The following is a 15500-nucleotide window of genomic DNA, read 5'->3' on the forward strand; positions in this document are numbered from 1 at the left end:
TGAATAATGTGATTTGAAGAGAAGTAATAAAATGAGCTCTAACATGGAAAGTAAGAGTTTCCGGACACATGTCCACATAACATATTTTCTTCCTTTGTGTGTGAGGAATGTTTCCTGAAAGTTTGGCCGTACCTTTTTGTAACACCCTGTATAATGGTTAGTCAGAGATTTAGGAATCAGGTTTTAAATTGTAAGACATTTCCAGGGGCAGATGTCGACTATTGGTTATGAACTGTAGATTAAAACTGAAGAAACTGCAAAAAGGTGGGAATTTAAGGAGATGGGACCTGGATAAACTGAAAGAACCAGAGGTTGTAGAGTGTTTCAGGGAGAGCATAAGGGAACAATTGACAGGAATGGGGGAAAGAAATACAGTAGAAGAAGAATGGGTAGCTCTGAGGGCTGATGTAGTGAACGCAGCAGAGGATCAAGTAGGTAAAAGACGAGGACTATTAGAAATCCTTGGGTAACAGAAGAGATACTGAATTTAATTGATGAAAGGAGAAAGTACAAAAATGCAGTAAATGAAGCAGGCAAAAAGGAATACAAACGTCTCAAAAATGAGATCGACAAGAAGTGCAAAATGGCTAAGCAGGGATGGCTAGAGGACAAATGTAAGGATGTAGAGGCTTAGCTCACTAGGGGTAAGATAGATACTGCCTACAGGAAAATTAAAGAGAACTTTGGAGAAAAGAGAATCACTAGTATGAATTCAAGAGCTCAGATGGAAACCCAGTTCTAAGCAAGGAAGGGAAGCATAAAGGTGGAAGGAGTGTATAGAGGGTCTATACAAGGGCAATGTACTTGAGGACAATATTATGGAAATGGAAGAGGATGTAGATGAAGATGAAATGGGAGATACGATACTGCGTGAAGAGTTTGACAGAGCACTTAAAGATCTGAGCCGAAACAAGTCCCCGGGAGTAGACAACATTCCATTAGAACTACTGACAGCCTTGGGAGAGCCAGTCCTGACAAAACTCTACCATCTGGTGAGCAAGATGTATGAGACAGTTGAAATACCCTCAGACTTCAAGAAGAATATAATAATTCCAATCCCAAAGAAAGCAGGTGTTGACAGATGTGAAAATTATGGAACTCTCAATTTAATAAGTCACAGCTGCAAAAATACTAACGCCAATTCTTTACAGACGAATGGAAAAACTGGTAGAAGCCGACCTCGGGGAAGATCAGTTTGGATTCCGTAGAAACGTTGGAACACGTGAGGCAATACTGACCCTACGACTTATCTTAGAAGAAAGATTAAGGAAAGGCAAATCTACATTTCTAGCATTTATAGACTTAGAGAAAGATTTTGACAATGTTGATTGGAATACTCTTTCAAATTCTGAAGGTGGCAGGGGTAAAATACAGGGAGCGAAAGGCTATTTACAATTTGTACAGAAACCAGATGGCAGTTATAAGAATCGAGGGACATGAAAGGGAAGCAGTGGTTGGGAAGGGAGTGAGACAGGGTTGTAGCCCCTCCCCGACGCTATTCAATCTGTATATTGAGCAAGCAGTAAAGGAAACAAAAGAAAAATTCGGGGTAGGTATTAAAATCCATGGAGAAGAAATAAAAACCTTGAGGTTTGCCGATGACATTGTAATTCTGTCAGAGACAGCAAAGGACCTGGAAGAGCAGTTGAACGGAATGGACAGTGTCTTGAAAAGAGGATATAAGATGAACACAAACGAAAGCAAAACGAGGATAATGGAATGTAGTCGAATTAAGTCGGGTGATGCTGAGGGTATTAGATTAGGAAAGGAGACATTTAAAGTAGTAAAGGATTTTTGCTATTTGGGGAGCAAAGTAACTGATGATGGTCGAAGTAGAGAGGATATAAAATGTAGACTGGCAATGGCAAAGGAAAGCGTTTCTGAAGAAGAGAAATTTGTTAAAATCGAGTATAGGTTTAAGTGTCAGGAAGTCGTTTCTGAAAGTATTTGTATGGAGTGTAGACATGTATGGAAGTGAAACATGGACGATAAATAGTTTGGACAAGAATAGAATAGAAGTTTTCGAAATGTGGTGCTACCGACGAATGCTGAAGATTAGATGGGTAGATCACATAACTAATGAGGTGGTATTGAATAGAATTGGGGAGAAGAGGAGTTTGTGGCACAACTTGACAAGAAGAAGAGACCGGTTGGTAGGACATGTTCTGGGACATCAAGGGATCACAAATTTAGCATTGGAGGGCAGCGTGGAGGGTAAAAATCGTAGAGGGAGACCAAGACGTGAATACACTAAGCAGATTCAGAAGGATGTAGGTTGCAGTACGTACTGGGAGATGAAGCAGCTTGCACAGGATAGAGTAGCATGGAGAGCTGCATCAAACCAGTCTCAGAACTGAAGACCACAACAACAACATCACTCCACGGCCACATAAGAGCACGGGCCAACATTAGTATGTCTAAGCTTGCTTGCAGTTAAGAATCGGAGAAATATAAACGTTTCATATGAGTAGGCCTACTTAAGTTTTCTTCCTTTATTTCCTGGAACTCTTAACAAGAACAGGATTTGGATGCATAATACGTTCAGCATGCTAAGTGAACTGAGTAAAAGATACGTCTTTATACCTTTCATAACATTTTATTACGCAGACACAATGGTCCACCGCAAAAGTAGATCAACAGCGAACAGTGATCTCCACAACTACCCTACTGACACGCATTTTCAAAGTTACTTGATTGTTAGTATTCCTATTTTTAGAGATTACAATTAAAAATTTATCACATGAAGTTAATTTGACATATTTACAGAAATGTTACAATTGCTCTTATTTCTTTGATTCACACAATATGGCCAGAAAACAATGTTATTACTTGGATTTCCATCAAATAAGCATAATGAACAATGTTTGAATAACTTCATTAATTACCAGCATTTGACGAAATTAAGAACAGTGTTCCTACCATGTTTCCGATATGCATATGATTAGAGCTTTCTATCAGTATAAACAGTAATTCTGTCTTTTACAGTTCTAGGCACTCTACTCTGGAACCGCGCGACCGCTACGGTCGCAGGTTAGAATCCTGCCTCGGGCATGGCTGTATGTGATATCCTTAGCTTAGCTAGGTTTAAGTAGTTCTAAGTTCTTGGGGACTGATGACCTCAGATGTTAAGTCCCATAGTGCTCAGAGCCATTTGACCCATTTTTTTTTTTGTCGTTTACACAGAAAATATCCTTTGCTGATTTATTTGCATAAATTGGGTTTCATTCGTGAAATCTTCTCGGGTGATCAGCCGAGTAAAGGCGTCGTCTTTTCGCAACGTTTCGAAGGGTTTCGTACCCATCATCTTCAAGCGAAGTGTCGAGATACTGTGTTTCATTATTTTGCAAAATCTGATAATTTGTTTCGAAAATTTGTGAATTTAATTATTTACATGAGTTATACGGATGAATAATAGCAGTACATTCGTCAATCCAAACTTTGTTTCACGCGTGTTGGCTGACAAACGAAAATGAGCATCGCAGTAGAGTAGAGACCTGAAGATAGGCAACAACAATTGAGTGGCACATAGAGATACATTTGTGGTGTTACGTTCATTGTATTCCGTTCTGGCGCATTCCAAAATCATACAGTGGAACACGAAAAAATAATGGAGCAACACAGAAACGACAACGTTAAATGGGAGGACGTGAACGAGGTACAGCGAACACAGCTTCTCGCTGCGGCAGGTACTTCCACTATCCAGAATCCTCTAGCAGTTTGTAGATGGTGCATGGCAACCATTATCATTTTTTCTCAATTTCTCACCGACTTCAAGAAGAACTGGAGTGCCATAGACAGAGCTGTACACCATGTGTGCTGTCATCTGGCATTTTTAAGAGATACGGACGAAGAGAAACATCTCTACATCTAAACTGACCACGCCCCCTAGCGGCGCTCTTCGAAAAAGGTACCTCAAACATGTCTCTTAGACAATGGAGCCATTTAGAGTTCGTGATAGTTCATTACAGACGTGCGTCACATTAGTAGAAGCAAAAATGTGTCCGAGAATTTTATGTCCAGATGCTGCACAAACATTAAAGTTGTACAGTGGGATGTTACTGCTAAGGCACAAGGACGTGACCCTGATATGTTTATTATGGGAAGAACAGCAGTTTCTTAGAACTAGTGCAGGTGTATGTCCCAGAAGCGTTATATCTTTATGGTGACAAATCCCGTAGTATGCTCGGATTTTTCATCATTTGATGCATCAACATAAAGTAGGCAGGCATGTGTCGGCACTGTATTCCTACAGTGAGATTCACGCATTCATTTAGTCTTGGTAGGCCCCTTGCCATTTGTGGACAATTACTGTTACTTGCTCACAGTGATAGATGGCTTTACAAGATGGCCTAAAGCGTAACCCGACACAGAATTTACTGCAGTTGCATTGGCAAAAACGATAGTAAACGGGTTTCACGATTCATATCCCCACAAACGATTACCACCGACAGAAGCAGGCAATTTAAAGCATTTTTTCAGGAGTTGCTTTGAGCGTTTGGTTGCTCAGACGTTTGCACCACCAGGTACCATCCTGCAAGTAACGGGATGGTGTAACAGCTACACTACACATTGAAGATAGAGTTGATGGGCAGAGTGAAAACTGGATGGAAGCCTTGCCTTTCGTCCTGCTGGGTTTAAGGGCAGCTCTGAAAGAAGCTGTGGGCCACATGTGGCCCATTTGACCTATGGGGAAAACTAATACCATCATGCACGAAACGTTATGCAGTAATACAAAGAGGCGTCCCCCACCCCCGAGCACCGCTCGCACGTTTGAGACAGGACGTAATTTTTTAAAAAATCGATTTTCAAAAACATGTTAATTTTGTACAGCACATCTTTCAAGAGTTTGATATATGAACATACATGTTCGAGGAAATGTAAGTCATGTTATTTGATCTTAAGTGTGCCAAATTGAAGTGTCACGCCTCTCCGCACAGCATTCTTCTATCGCACGTCACTGTCCTTTACTCTGTGTAATTCAAACATATTTTGTAATGGAAGCCATTAAACCTATATTCAGGGCATTGGAAATTTACATGCCCTGTGGTTCCATTCCTGCTCCCTTGTAATGGAAGCAATCACGCCTATATTTAGGGCAATGGGTTAAAATGTCCTGTGGTGCCTCTCCTGGTCACAGTCGGCCGGTTTGACATTCTACCCCCCTTTAAAAAAAATCACAATTAGTACTGGGTGGAATTATTTGTGACCGCGAGAATAAGAACCCTCAGAAAATTTGCACTCAGTATTGCCTATTAGTTAATAACTTTCCCTTTTGTGCGCCATAAAATTAAATATAGGAAACATGAAACCAGGAAAGACAAAGACAGTACACATTTCTCCAATCCTTAGGTCCCAGCATTTTTTTTCTCTCTTATCTTGCTATAGCTTTACATGGCGTGCTTTCCTTTCTGCAAAAGAATATATTACGTCACTTAAGTTCATCAAACGTTTTGCAACACGAAAAACCAAAATGCAGTTGTTTTACTGCAAAAGCTGTTAACACGAGTAGTACCCAAGACTGGTTTGGTTTCTCTGGTTAATTACGTCTGTTTTGTCACTCTCTGCTAGTTAAAACGAAATAGGCCTTTCTAATATTGCAGCAAGTGTAACACGCGCCAAATAAGGGAGACTGTTTTGGAACAAATGGTCATTTTTATCTACCTCATTTACATAAATAACACGACAGAATATAATTCACGAGTACCAATATCAAATGTCTACTAGGCCTACTACAAGCAAAAAGTTTTATGTTAGAAAATAGCTTTACATTTCATTCATATGCTCCAGTTTCTCAAGCATGAGAACGAAAAGTCGTGGTAGTCGAAAATTTTGTATAAATTTGGAACCGTCATAATCTTCCATATAATTTATGTAATGTCCCCGTTTCTTCTCCGTCGTCGTTCTAACAATCAGTCTTGTCATCACTAATTCTGTAACTATTCCTGACATTTTCAAAACTTATTCTCCGGTTAACTCAACTAACCCTGCCGAAATCACCGGTTCAGTTATCACGCGTTTAATCTCCGATTAGGGGCGTTATTACGTGTTCGTACAACGCGTTTTCCACGCTGTTCCGATAACAGAACTTAAGCGGCTGCTAACCTGGGAGAGTACAATTGGCCCTTTGTAGTGTAGCGAGTTCGCAAAAATTTTAAGTCAACATTTCATTTTCTTGGATACACAGAGAAGATAATATGTAGTCATGCTTACCTGTTATTGCTGGTAACCGTCTATTTCCACTCGGGTAGTATGAATCTATGGATTTCGCTAACAATTATAACAACGCTTATCATACACAGAATCAACCACATAGCCAACAGCTATTGGCATTCACCCGTTCGGGTTTATTCGGCTCAGCTCTTACAGCCCCAGCACCTTTTTTCTGCGGGTATGTTTATTTCTAGATGCAACGGGGATTCCCCTAGCAGACACATCACATGCGCTATGCACGCAGTCAAAAGTCAACTCGTGATTCGTTCAGAAATCAACTCAGAATGTGTTCAAAAACGTTAAAAAACCAACAGGGCTGAGTTTCAAAGTCATATGAATAGTCAAGAGACCTGCGTGCACACAAACTCCAGGAAACCAGTAGCGGTATTGAAGAAACAATAGGTTAGGCATTTTACATTTTAAAAATATTTGTGCTACATGAAAATAGAGATGTAAAGTAAAACTGTAGCTGAAGGTGAGCTCCTGCCTGGATATGTAATATACGTGTACATTTAAATGAAAGTTTTTGCGTCTTAGACCATTTACAATTGGTTATACTGTAGATCCTTCCAATAAAGAGCATACACAGCCAACCTTTCATGTATCTAAGTATGAAAATTTGATATTAATTCACAAGAGTATGATTTTGTAATACTGAAGAGAGCATTCAGTATACTTTTTTTTCTATGAAGAACTAATTCATGCAATTCTGTCTGTAAGTATGTACATTATGAAGCAATAATTTAAGTAAAGTTCTGTTTTAAATATTTCTTTGCAATAGTGTTTATATTAACCGTACAGAACACCTGCATGACTGTGCTAAGTAACTTAAAAGTGGCGTTTACCTAAGCAGTACTTCATGTCCAAATCAGTTACTAAGTGGTCTAGTTTATATTTATTTTTGGAAAAAACAGTCCAAATAAGGGACGCAGACATAGATGTAGAGCGCAATGATATGCCCCGTTTCTTCAAAAACTTACTATGGCCTATCCATAAAATCTGTGGCACTGACAGATAGTAGAAATGCATCAATGCTCAGCAGCTTACTATTGTATATTGTGATGTTGCCACAAAGGCATTGCTATGTAAATCAGGAAAAATATGTGTTGTAATGATATAACATACAACTTCAAACAAAACTTTGGGTGGTACATTTTCAGAGGAAGACTTAATCTGCTCCAAGTAATCACTACACCCCTCCCCCTTTTTAAAATCCCATGTTGGATGGTCAGCCATTCACCAACTGATTTAGGTTTACGGATGCTGTACATTGTAACTCACTGTCGAGTCACATTAATATGACTACCTGTCAAAAGCTTACACCACCTTTTACAGTGTGAACAACTGTGAGACATGCAGGGTGAGTGTCTGTGAGCTCCTGGAAGGTACCAAAAAGAATGTGAAGCCATGCCAACTGCAGTGCCATGGACAGGTGCACTCGGTTTCTCAGTTGAAGATCCATGTTGCAAACAGCCTGACTGAGGTGGTCCCACATATTTCTGATTAGGTATAAATCTAGGAAGCTCAGTGGTCACGGGAGTATTAAACTCATTCTGGTGCCCCTCAAACCGTGCACACACACTGCAAGTCGTGTGACACATTACATTCTGTGCCAGTAGATGCCATCATGCCGAGGAAAGACAAACTGCGTGTAGGAGTGGGCACGGAACCCAGGTATAGATGCATATTTTTGTGGATCCGTTATGCCTTCCAGAATACTATGATCACCAAGGAAATTTCACAGACCATAACCCTCCCGCCCTCCAGCCTGGACCCATCTGACAATTGTTGCAGGGTGTTTGCTTTTGGGTGTTTCACGCCTTACACAACTACGGCCCTCTATCCGATGCAGCATAAAATGTGATTAATCTGAAATGGCCACCTGTCACCACTCAGTTGACATCCAGTTGCGGTACTGGTGTGAACAACCGTCAGGATGGGAGCATGAACCAGGTTCCTGTTGCTGAAGCCCATATGTGGCCAAGATCACTGAATGGTTGTTGAGGAGAGACTTCTGATAGCCCCTTAGTTCATCTGGGTGGTCAGTTGCACATCTATCCACCCTTACACATCTCTGTAGCCATCAGTCACTCCTGTCATCTATGGCTGGTGGTGCACCACAGTGGCCTTGGTACCGCTTTTGGATAGCACCATGTTACCATTGATGGTATACCGGGAGATAAAAAAGTCAGTATAAATTTGAAAACTTAATAAACCACTGAATAATGTAGATAGAGAGGTAAAAATTGACACACATGCTTGGAAAGAAATAGGGTTTTATTAGGACAAAAAAAAACGAAGTTCAAAAAATGACAGATGGCCAGATGGCGCTGGACAGCAAAACGTCAGTAACTGCTACCGTGATGGGTGAGAGGTACACTGATATGTTACAGAATCGCATCATCCTCAGCCTGGCTGATAAACACCTGCTGGAAAGTACGATGTTTATGCAGGATGGCGCTCCACCCCATATTGCTAACCACGTGAAAGATCTCTTGCGCGCGTCATTTGGTGGTGATTGTGTGCTCAGCCGCCACTTTCGTCGTGCGTGGCCTCCCAGACCTCAGTCCGTGCAATTATTGGCTTTGGGGTTACCTGAAGTCGCAAGTGTATCATGATCAACCGAGATGTCTAGGGATGCTGAAAGACAACATCCGACGCCAATGCCTCACCATAACTCCGGACATGTTTTACAGTGCTGTTCACAACATTATTCCTCGACTACAGCTATTGTTGAGGAATGATGGTGGACATATTGAGCATTTCCTGTAAATAACGTCATCTTTGCTTTGTCTTTCTCTGTTATGCTAATTATTGCTATTTTGATCAGATGAAGCACCATCTGCTGAACATTTTTGAACTTTTGTATTTTTTTGGTTCTAATAAAACCCCACGTCATTCCAAGTATGTGTGTCAATTTGTACCTCTCTATCTACATTATTCTGTGATGTATTTAGTTTTCAAATTTATACTTACTTTTTGATCACCCGGTACTTTAACCGTGGTGGAACACAAACAGCTTAAAAATGTAGCCATTTTGGAAAAGCTTCCACCCTTGGCCCAACATCCAATGATCATGCCCTTTTGGACACAAGATAAATTGCTGTTTCCACATTACAACTGTGACTGCATTGTTTTCTGTGGCCCACCAACATGCTTTATATACACTCCATTGTTAGTGCTGGCACCCGTGAGTGGTTACTGCATGTTGATGTTTAACTTAGGAAGTGGCTATGCGTGCGTGCGAAAGATACAGGATACCAGAGGTGCAAAGAACTGTAGATACACAAAATATAAACACTTATGAGAGAATTGTATGGTAAAACATTTTGTAGCCTGTCCCTTTCCCATTCTTATATTCATTCTCCTGCATTTATCAAGAGAAATGACAAGCTTATACTACAAGAAAACATTTATATTGTTTGTAGGAGGTGAGTAATCTGTTTTTATGTTAAGGCATATAGTTTATCATTCATGTAAACTGTAACATTAACATATAGCTTAAGCCATTGTTGCTTCTCCTAATACACCCTAATCCAGCTGATTTAACTGGTGAAAATTGAGTTCTGAATATAACTTTCAGGGGTTTAAGCTGATCTCTTGAAATATGCCTCCTTTGATCTGAATCTGCTCTGTTGTTTTTTATTGCTGCATTTTAGCTGTTGTCTCCCAGTGTTTCATTACAGATGACAATGTGTTGATCTTTGAACTATATGTATCAGAAATCTGCAGCACTTTAAGAAGCCATGTGCGTTGAACAGCATCAAGAATTTTTTTGCAATCCATCTATTCCACAACTGTGTTATGTTCCTATCTGCTGATTGCACTAGAATGGCAGCATCTATGATTTATTTGCTGCTTTCAGATTCCTTTGTACAACTTTTGTGTTCTTTTTCCATTTGCTCCTTTGTCTGGATTCTTTATATTGCTTCATTCTCTTACTTGCAGCCCTAAGCTTTTGTTTCAATGTGTATAGTGCATCAGAGATGAGTTGTCTAGTGCTGACCTGACTACAGACTAAGCAGCAGTAAAGCATGAGAAAACCTCAAATTCAGATCTATGAACAGAATGGAAGCAGCATTGCAGTGTGTCAAGATCACACTTCCTTGCCATATACAGAAGGTAGTTTGTGTGTTTGTTCCTAATGTTCTAACTTTAAAACTAAAAGTTCTAAAGTGTTTCCATAAAGCTACATACTCAGATCTGTGAGAAAAGTGTGTACTGATGGATGCATAAGGAGAATTATACATCCCATGTAACCTTCATTGTTCAACAATACTGATTGGAAATCGGCATATTATAGCTTATTCACTGATCATCACGCTACTGTGTGTAAGGTGGTGATTGCTTATTTCTCTGTATATAGTGTGTTCAAAGAAACTTTTCTGGACTTCAGAAACATTAAGACAACAGATGGAAGACCTTTGGTGACCATTACAATATGCTGTTACCCTCTGCAGGCATCAGTCAGCATTCAAACATGTTCCCAACTGTGAAACATAGCAGAAATTGTGCCACTGAATTCATTATTTGCCTTTGTTTACACTGTATGGTCTAGAGATTGATTCATTACTGGTTCATCCTGAAGTTAACTTGATTCTTTGGCTGTATTTGAACTTGCATTTCAGATTTTTTGAAATCAGATATATATGGTTCACTGAATTTACTGTTCTATTTGGCAACTTCTGTTATTAAGTGACATTATACTCAGTTAGTCTAAAAGGACCTATTAACTGGTGGTCCTATTTATTAGGAGCATGTGAACTGTGTATGAATCAATGTTCTTATTTATTTTAAAATTTGTAATCTAGTCAAATCACCAATTAAATGTAAGTAAATAGTAATCATTTACAGGTTTTAATACTTTAGACTGGGGAAAAAATGGTTTAGCATCATCACTGGGTGATACCATTTTTATATGGAATGGATCAAAAGAGATTCAGAAAATTACAGCTTTTGACGAAACAAATCAAGGAATGTTTGCCACAGCACTGAAGTGGAGTAAGAGCGGTAATCATCTCGCAATAGGAATAGAGAGATCCTGTATTCAGGTAATTAACTTAAATTGGTAAAACGGTATTTCTAATATAATACAGATACCTGAGAAACGTTTTTGGCATTAACATACATTTGCATCTGTCGAATTTTATTCTATTTTTATGACAGTATTAAGTTCATTACAATAGATGTCTAGTGTAGATGCTGAAAACAATTATGTACTACTACATCTGAAAGAACAAAGCCAGTGCTGATTAAGGTACAGTCATCCAGTTCAATTTAGATTTTATGTAGTTCCCGTAAGCTGCTAAATATTTGGGCAATGAATTTTCCTTGAGTGCATGAATGTAACATGGCATTCCTTCTGTGTGCTATGAATGAACTAGTGTTCCATATCCAAATTTTGTTTAGAAGTTACATCTCAGTAAAAAGAAATGAGAAATATTAAAATAGTTTCTGGGCCTAGCATAGACATGATCCTGTAGTTTTTTTAATTCTGTTTTCAATCACTATGGTTTTATTTTCTTAATGTCAAAACTTTAAAAGTTGCTACTGCTGCTACCTAAGCAAAAATAGTCTACTATGTAATGTGGAGATGATCTTCAACTGTACTGATAACAGAGAAAATTATACCTGAAGATACAACCCCTGTCTCAATAGCAATGAATTTCTGTTGCAAGTGGATATAGATGTTGAGAAATTTGTTTTGGAACTCCACAGGAGACACCAAAGACACAGCAAGAAAGTACACTTACAGATTCTACTGAAGATACAAAGAAGAGGGGTACATATCTCAAATAGAATTGGAAAACCTTTTTTCTAAAATAAATGACCAACTACTACAATGTGGTTGTGTGAGAGGAAATAAGATATGCCATGAAAGCAGCTGTGATGTATGAAGAGAAGAGTAGAAACTCACATTTCATGCACCAACAACAAGGAAACGTAATACATCCACACACCAGCATTTTCTCTATGTAACAATTTGAATTGGGGATAAATCATAACAATATCCATCAGAATCATTGTTATTACACTATACAACAAAAAACTTTTTTTCAGGTACAAAGAACATTGTGGACCTAACTAATTTGGACTTGCTGAATCTGAAAATGCGGTTAAATTTTTGCCATCACCCTCCAATTTTTTGTTACTGACATTTTTAAATTCCTATATCTAACAACAGAGACTAGGATGGTCTACACTAAATTTAGACAATATAGAACATACATAATGGCATAAAACTATCTTACTCTAGTGTTCTCATTCTAATGGACATTTTTACAAGAAAAATTGCAATGTTCGTTTTCGTGGTGGTGGTGGTGGTGGTGGTGGTGGTGGTGGTGGTGGTGGTGGTGGTGGTGGTGGAATGAGTCTTTTCGATGACAACTTCCTTCTTTCGGATATACAGGGTGTTACAAAAAGGTACGGCCAAACTTTCAGGAAACATTTCTCACACACAAATAGAGAAAAGATGTTATGTGGACATGTGTCCAGAAACGCTTAATTTCCATGTTAGAGCTCATTTTAGTTTCGTCACTATGTACTGTACTTCCTCGATTCACCGCCAGTTGGCCCAATTGAAGGAAGGTAACGTTGACTTCGGTGCTTGTGTTGACATGCGACTCATTGCTCTACAGTACTAGCATCAAGCACATCAGTACGTAGCATCAATAGGTTAGTATTCATCATGAACGTGGTTTTGCAGTAAGCGCAATGTTTACAAATGCGGAGTTGGCAGATGCCCATTTGATGTATGGATTAGCACGGGACAATAGCCTTGGCGCGGTACGTTTGTATCGAGACAGATTTCCAGAACGAAGGTGTCCCGACAGGAAGACTTTCGAAGCAATTGATCGGCATCTTAGGGAGCACAGAACATTCCAGCTTATGACTCGCGAGTGGGGAAGACCTAGAATGATGAGGACACCTGCAATGGACGAGGCAATTCTTCGTGCAGCTGACAATAACCCTAATGTCAGCGTCAGAGAAGTTGCTGCTGTACAAGGTAACGTTGACCACGTCACTGTATGGAGAGTGCTACAGGAGAACCAGTTGTTTCCATACCATGTACAGCGTGTGCAGGCACTATCAGGAGCCGATTGGCCTCCACAGGTACACTTCTGTGAATGGTTCATCCAACAATGTGTCAATCCTCATTTCAGTGCAAATGTTCTGTTTACGGATGAGGCTTCATTACAATGTGATCAAATTGTAAATTTTCACAGTCAACATGTGTGGGCTGACGAGAATCCGCACGCAATTGTGCAATCACGTCATCAACACAGATTTTCTGTGAACGTTTGGGCAGGCATTTGTGGTGATGTCTTGCTTGGGCCCCATATTCTTCCACCTACACTCAATGGAGCACGTTATCACGATTTCATATGGGATACTCTACCTGTGCTGCTAGGACATGTGCCTTTACAAGTACGACACATGTGGTACATGCACAATGGAGCTCCTGCACATTTCAGTCGAATTGTTCGTACGCTTCTCAACAACAGATTTGATGACCGATGGATTGGTAGAGGTGGACCAATTCCATGGCCTTCACGCTCTCCTGACCTCAACCCTCTTGACTTTCATTTATGGGGGCATTTGAAAGCTCTTGTCTACGCAACCCCGTTACCAAATGTAGAGACTCTTTGTGCTCGTATTGTGGACGGCTTGATACAATACGCCATTCTCCAGGGCTGCATCAGCGCATCAGGGTTTCCATGCGATGGAGGGTGGATGCATGTATCCTCACTAACGGAGGATATTTTGAACATTTCCTGTAACAAAGTGTTTGAAATCACGCTGGTACGTTCTGTTGCTGTGTGTTTCCATTCCATGTTTAATGTGATTTGAAGAGAAGTAATAAAATGATCTGTAACATGGAAAGTAAGCGTTTCTGGACACATGTCCACATAACATATTTTCTTTCTTTGTGTGTGAGGAACGTTTCCTGAAAGTTTGGCTGTACCTTTTTGTAACAACCTGTATATCCCTCACGCTTCAAAAACCAACTGTAGTCACCTAACATTGATGGGCCCCATCTACCGTTATAGCGGCTTACCATTCACAAAATGTCCTGATGGAACCTTTCTCCATGTTCATCGCTAAATGCTCCCAAATTGGTAGGGAAGAAGTCTAAATGAGAACGAAGGAAGTGCATTTTTAGTTGCATTCTGCATCCAACATTTTTATAGTTCTCTAAAAGAGTTCCCACTAATATGTCACTGTTTTCTACTCTTGTATTCCCTAGGACACCTTCAACGACATCCTTAAAAGAATGCCATGCTGAAAGTTGTGACTGACTTAATTTTTCTTTGACGTTCTTATCATGCATTAACTTCCTAATTTGTGGTTCAATAAAAATCCCCTCTGTTTGGTGTCACTTAATTCAGGGAACACTTCACATAGATACATGAAACCATTAGCATTTGTGTCCATTCCCTTGACAAAAGTCTTCTTAAGACCAAGCTTAGTATGCAGTGGGGGAAGGAAAACATTTTGAGAATCTACCGAAGGTGTATATTTCACACTTTCTCTCCCTGGAGCCAATTTCTCTCATGGTGACAACTGTTTAATGTTTATCTGTTGCACAGCTGTTCCAAAAACAAAGGAAACAGCAATACTTTGTGAAACCACTTTAGAGACCAGATAGTAAACCAGTCACCTTAAGATCACCACTTATTTTTCCAATTTTCTTCGTTATAGTTAATAGCTTAACATATCTCTGACAATTTTATGTAGTTCTCTTTCATAGTTACAGAATACCCTACAGGTGCAGATGGAAACGTATACCATTATGCAGTAGTGCCTTCAGACTTTTCTTGGAAATATCAATAAACGAGTGCCATTCAGCAGCATTGTATGGTATGTTTGTCTGTTTCATTAATTCTACTACATCACTACAAACATAGTCGAAATATGTCACCAGAACTTGATTACATTGCCTAAAGTGAGTAATTCTTGTTTCTTCATGAAGTAAGTTCCATTCCTTAAGATGTGAAGATAAAATTTCTGCATGCTCCTTGGATAAGTATAAACTGTGAACTAGGTCATTCAAGTCTGCTTGTATAATTTAAATGTAATCTTTGTTCTGGAAAGTGCCCCTCTTCACTTGATTGACATTGTGCTTCCTCAGTGTTTGCAGATTCATGATCAGAATTAGGAACTCCTTCCCACACTAGTGGAGGAGTTTTTGCAGGTCTTCACCATGGGGAACAAGTCTAATTGCTGAGGGTGGGTTAGGGTACTTAATATTCTTCTTATTCTTTGATGAAAAGCCAGTTACATTAGTC

General features: G+C 39.5%; 1 protein-coding gene across 1 annotated transcript in view; it reads left to right on the plus strand.

The window, feature by feature from the left end:
• The window catches only part of LOC126183929 (uncharacterized), a 184203-nt gene that overhangs the window by 57162 nt on the left and 111541 nt on the right, over positions 1–15500 (plus strand). The window contains exon 2 of the mRNA XM_049926277.1: positions 11065–11261. Coding sequence (XP_049782234.1) covers positions 11065–11261 — 197 coding nt within the window. The remainder of the gene's footprint in view (positions 1–11064; positions 11262–15500) is intronic.

The sequence above is a fragment of the Schistocerca cancellata genome, chromosome 4 (genome assembly GCF_023864275.1).
Source record: "Schistocerca cancellata isolate TAMUIC-IGC-003103 chromosome 4, iqSchCanc2.1, whole genome shotgun sequence".
NCBI lineage: Eukaryota > Metazoa > Arthropoda > Insecta > Orthoptera > Acrididae > Schistocerca > Schistocerca cancellata.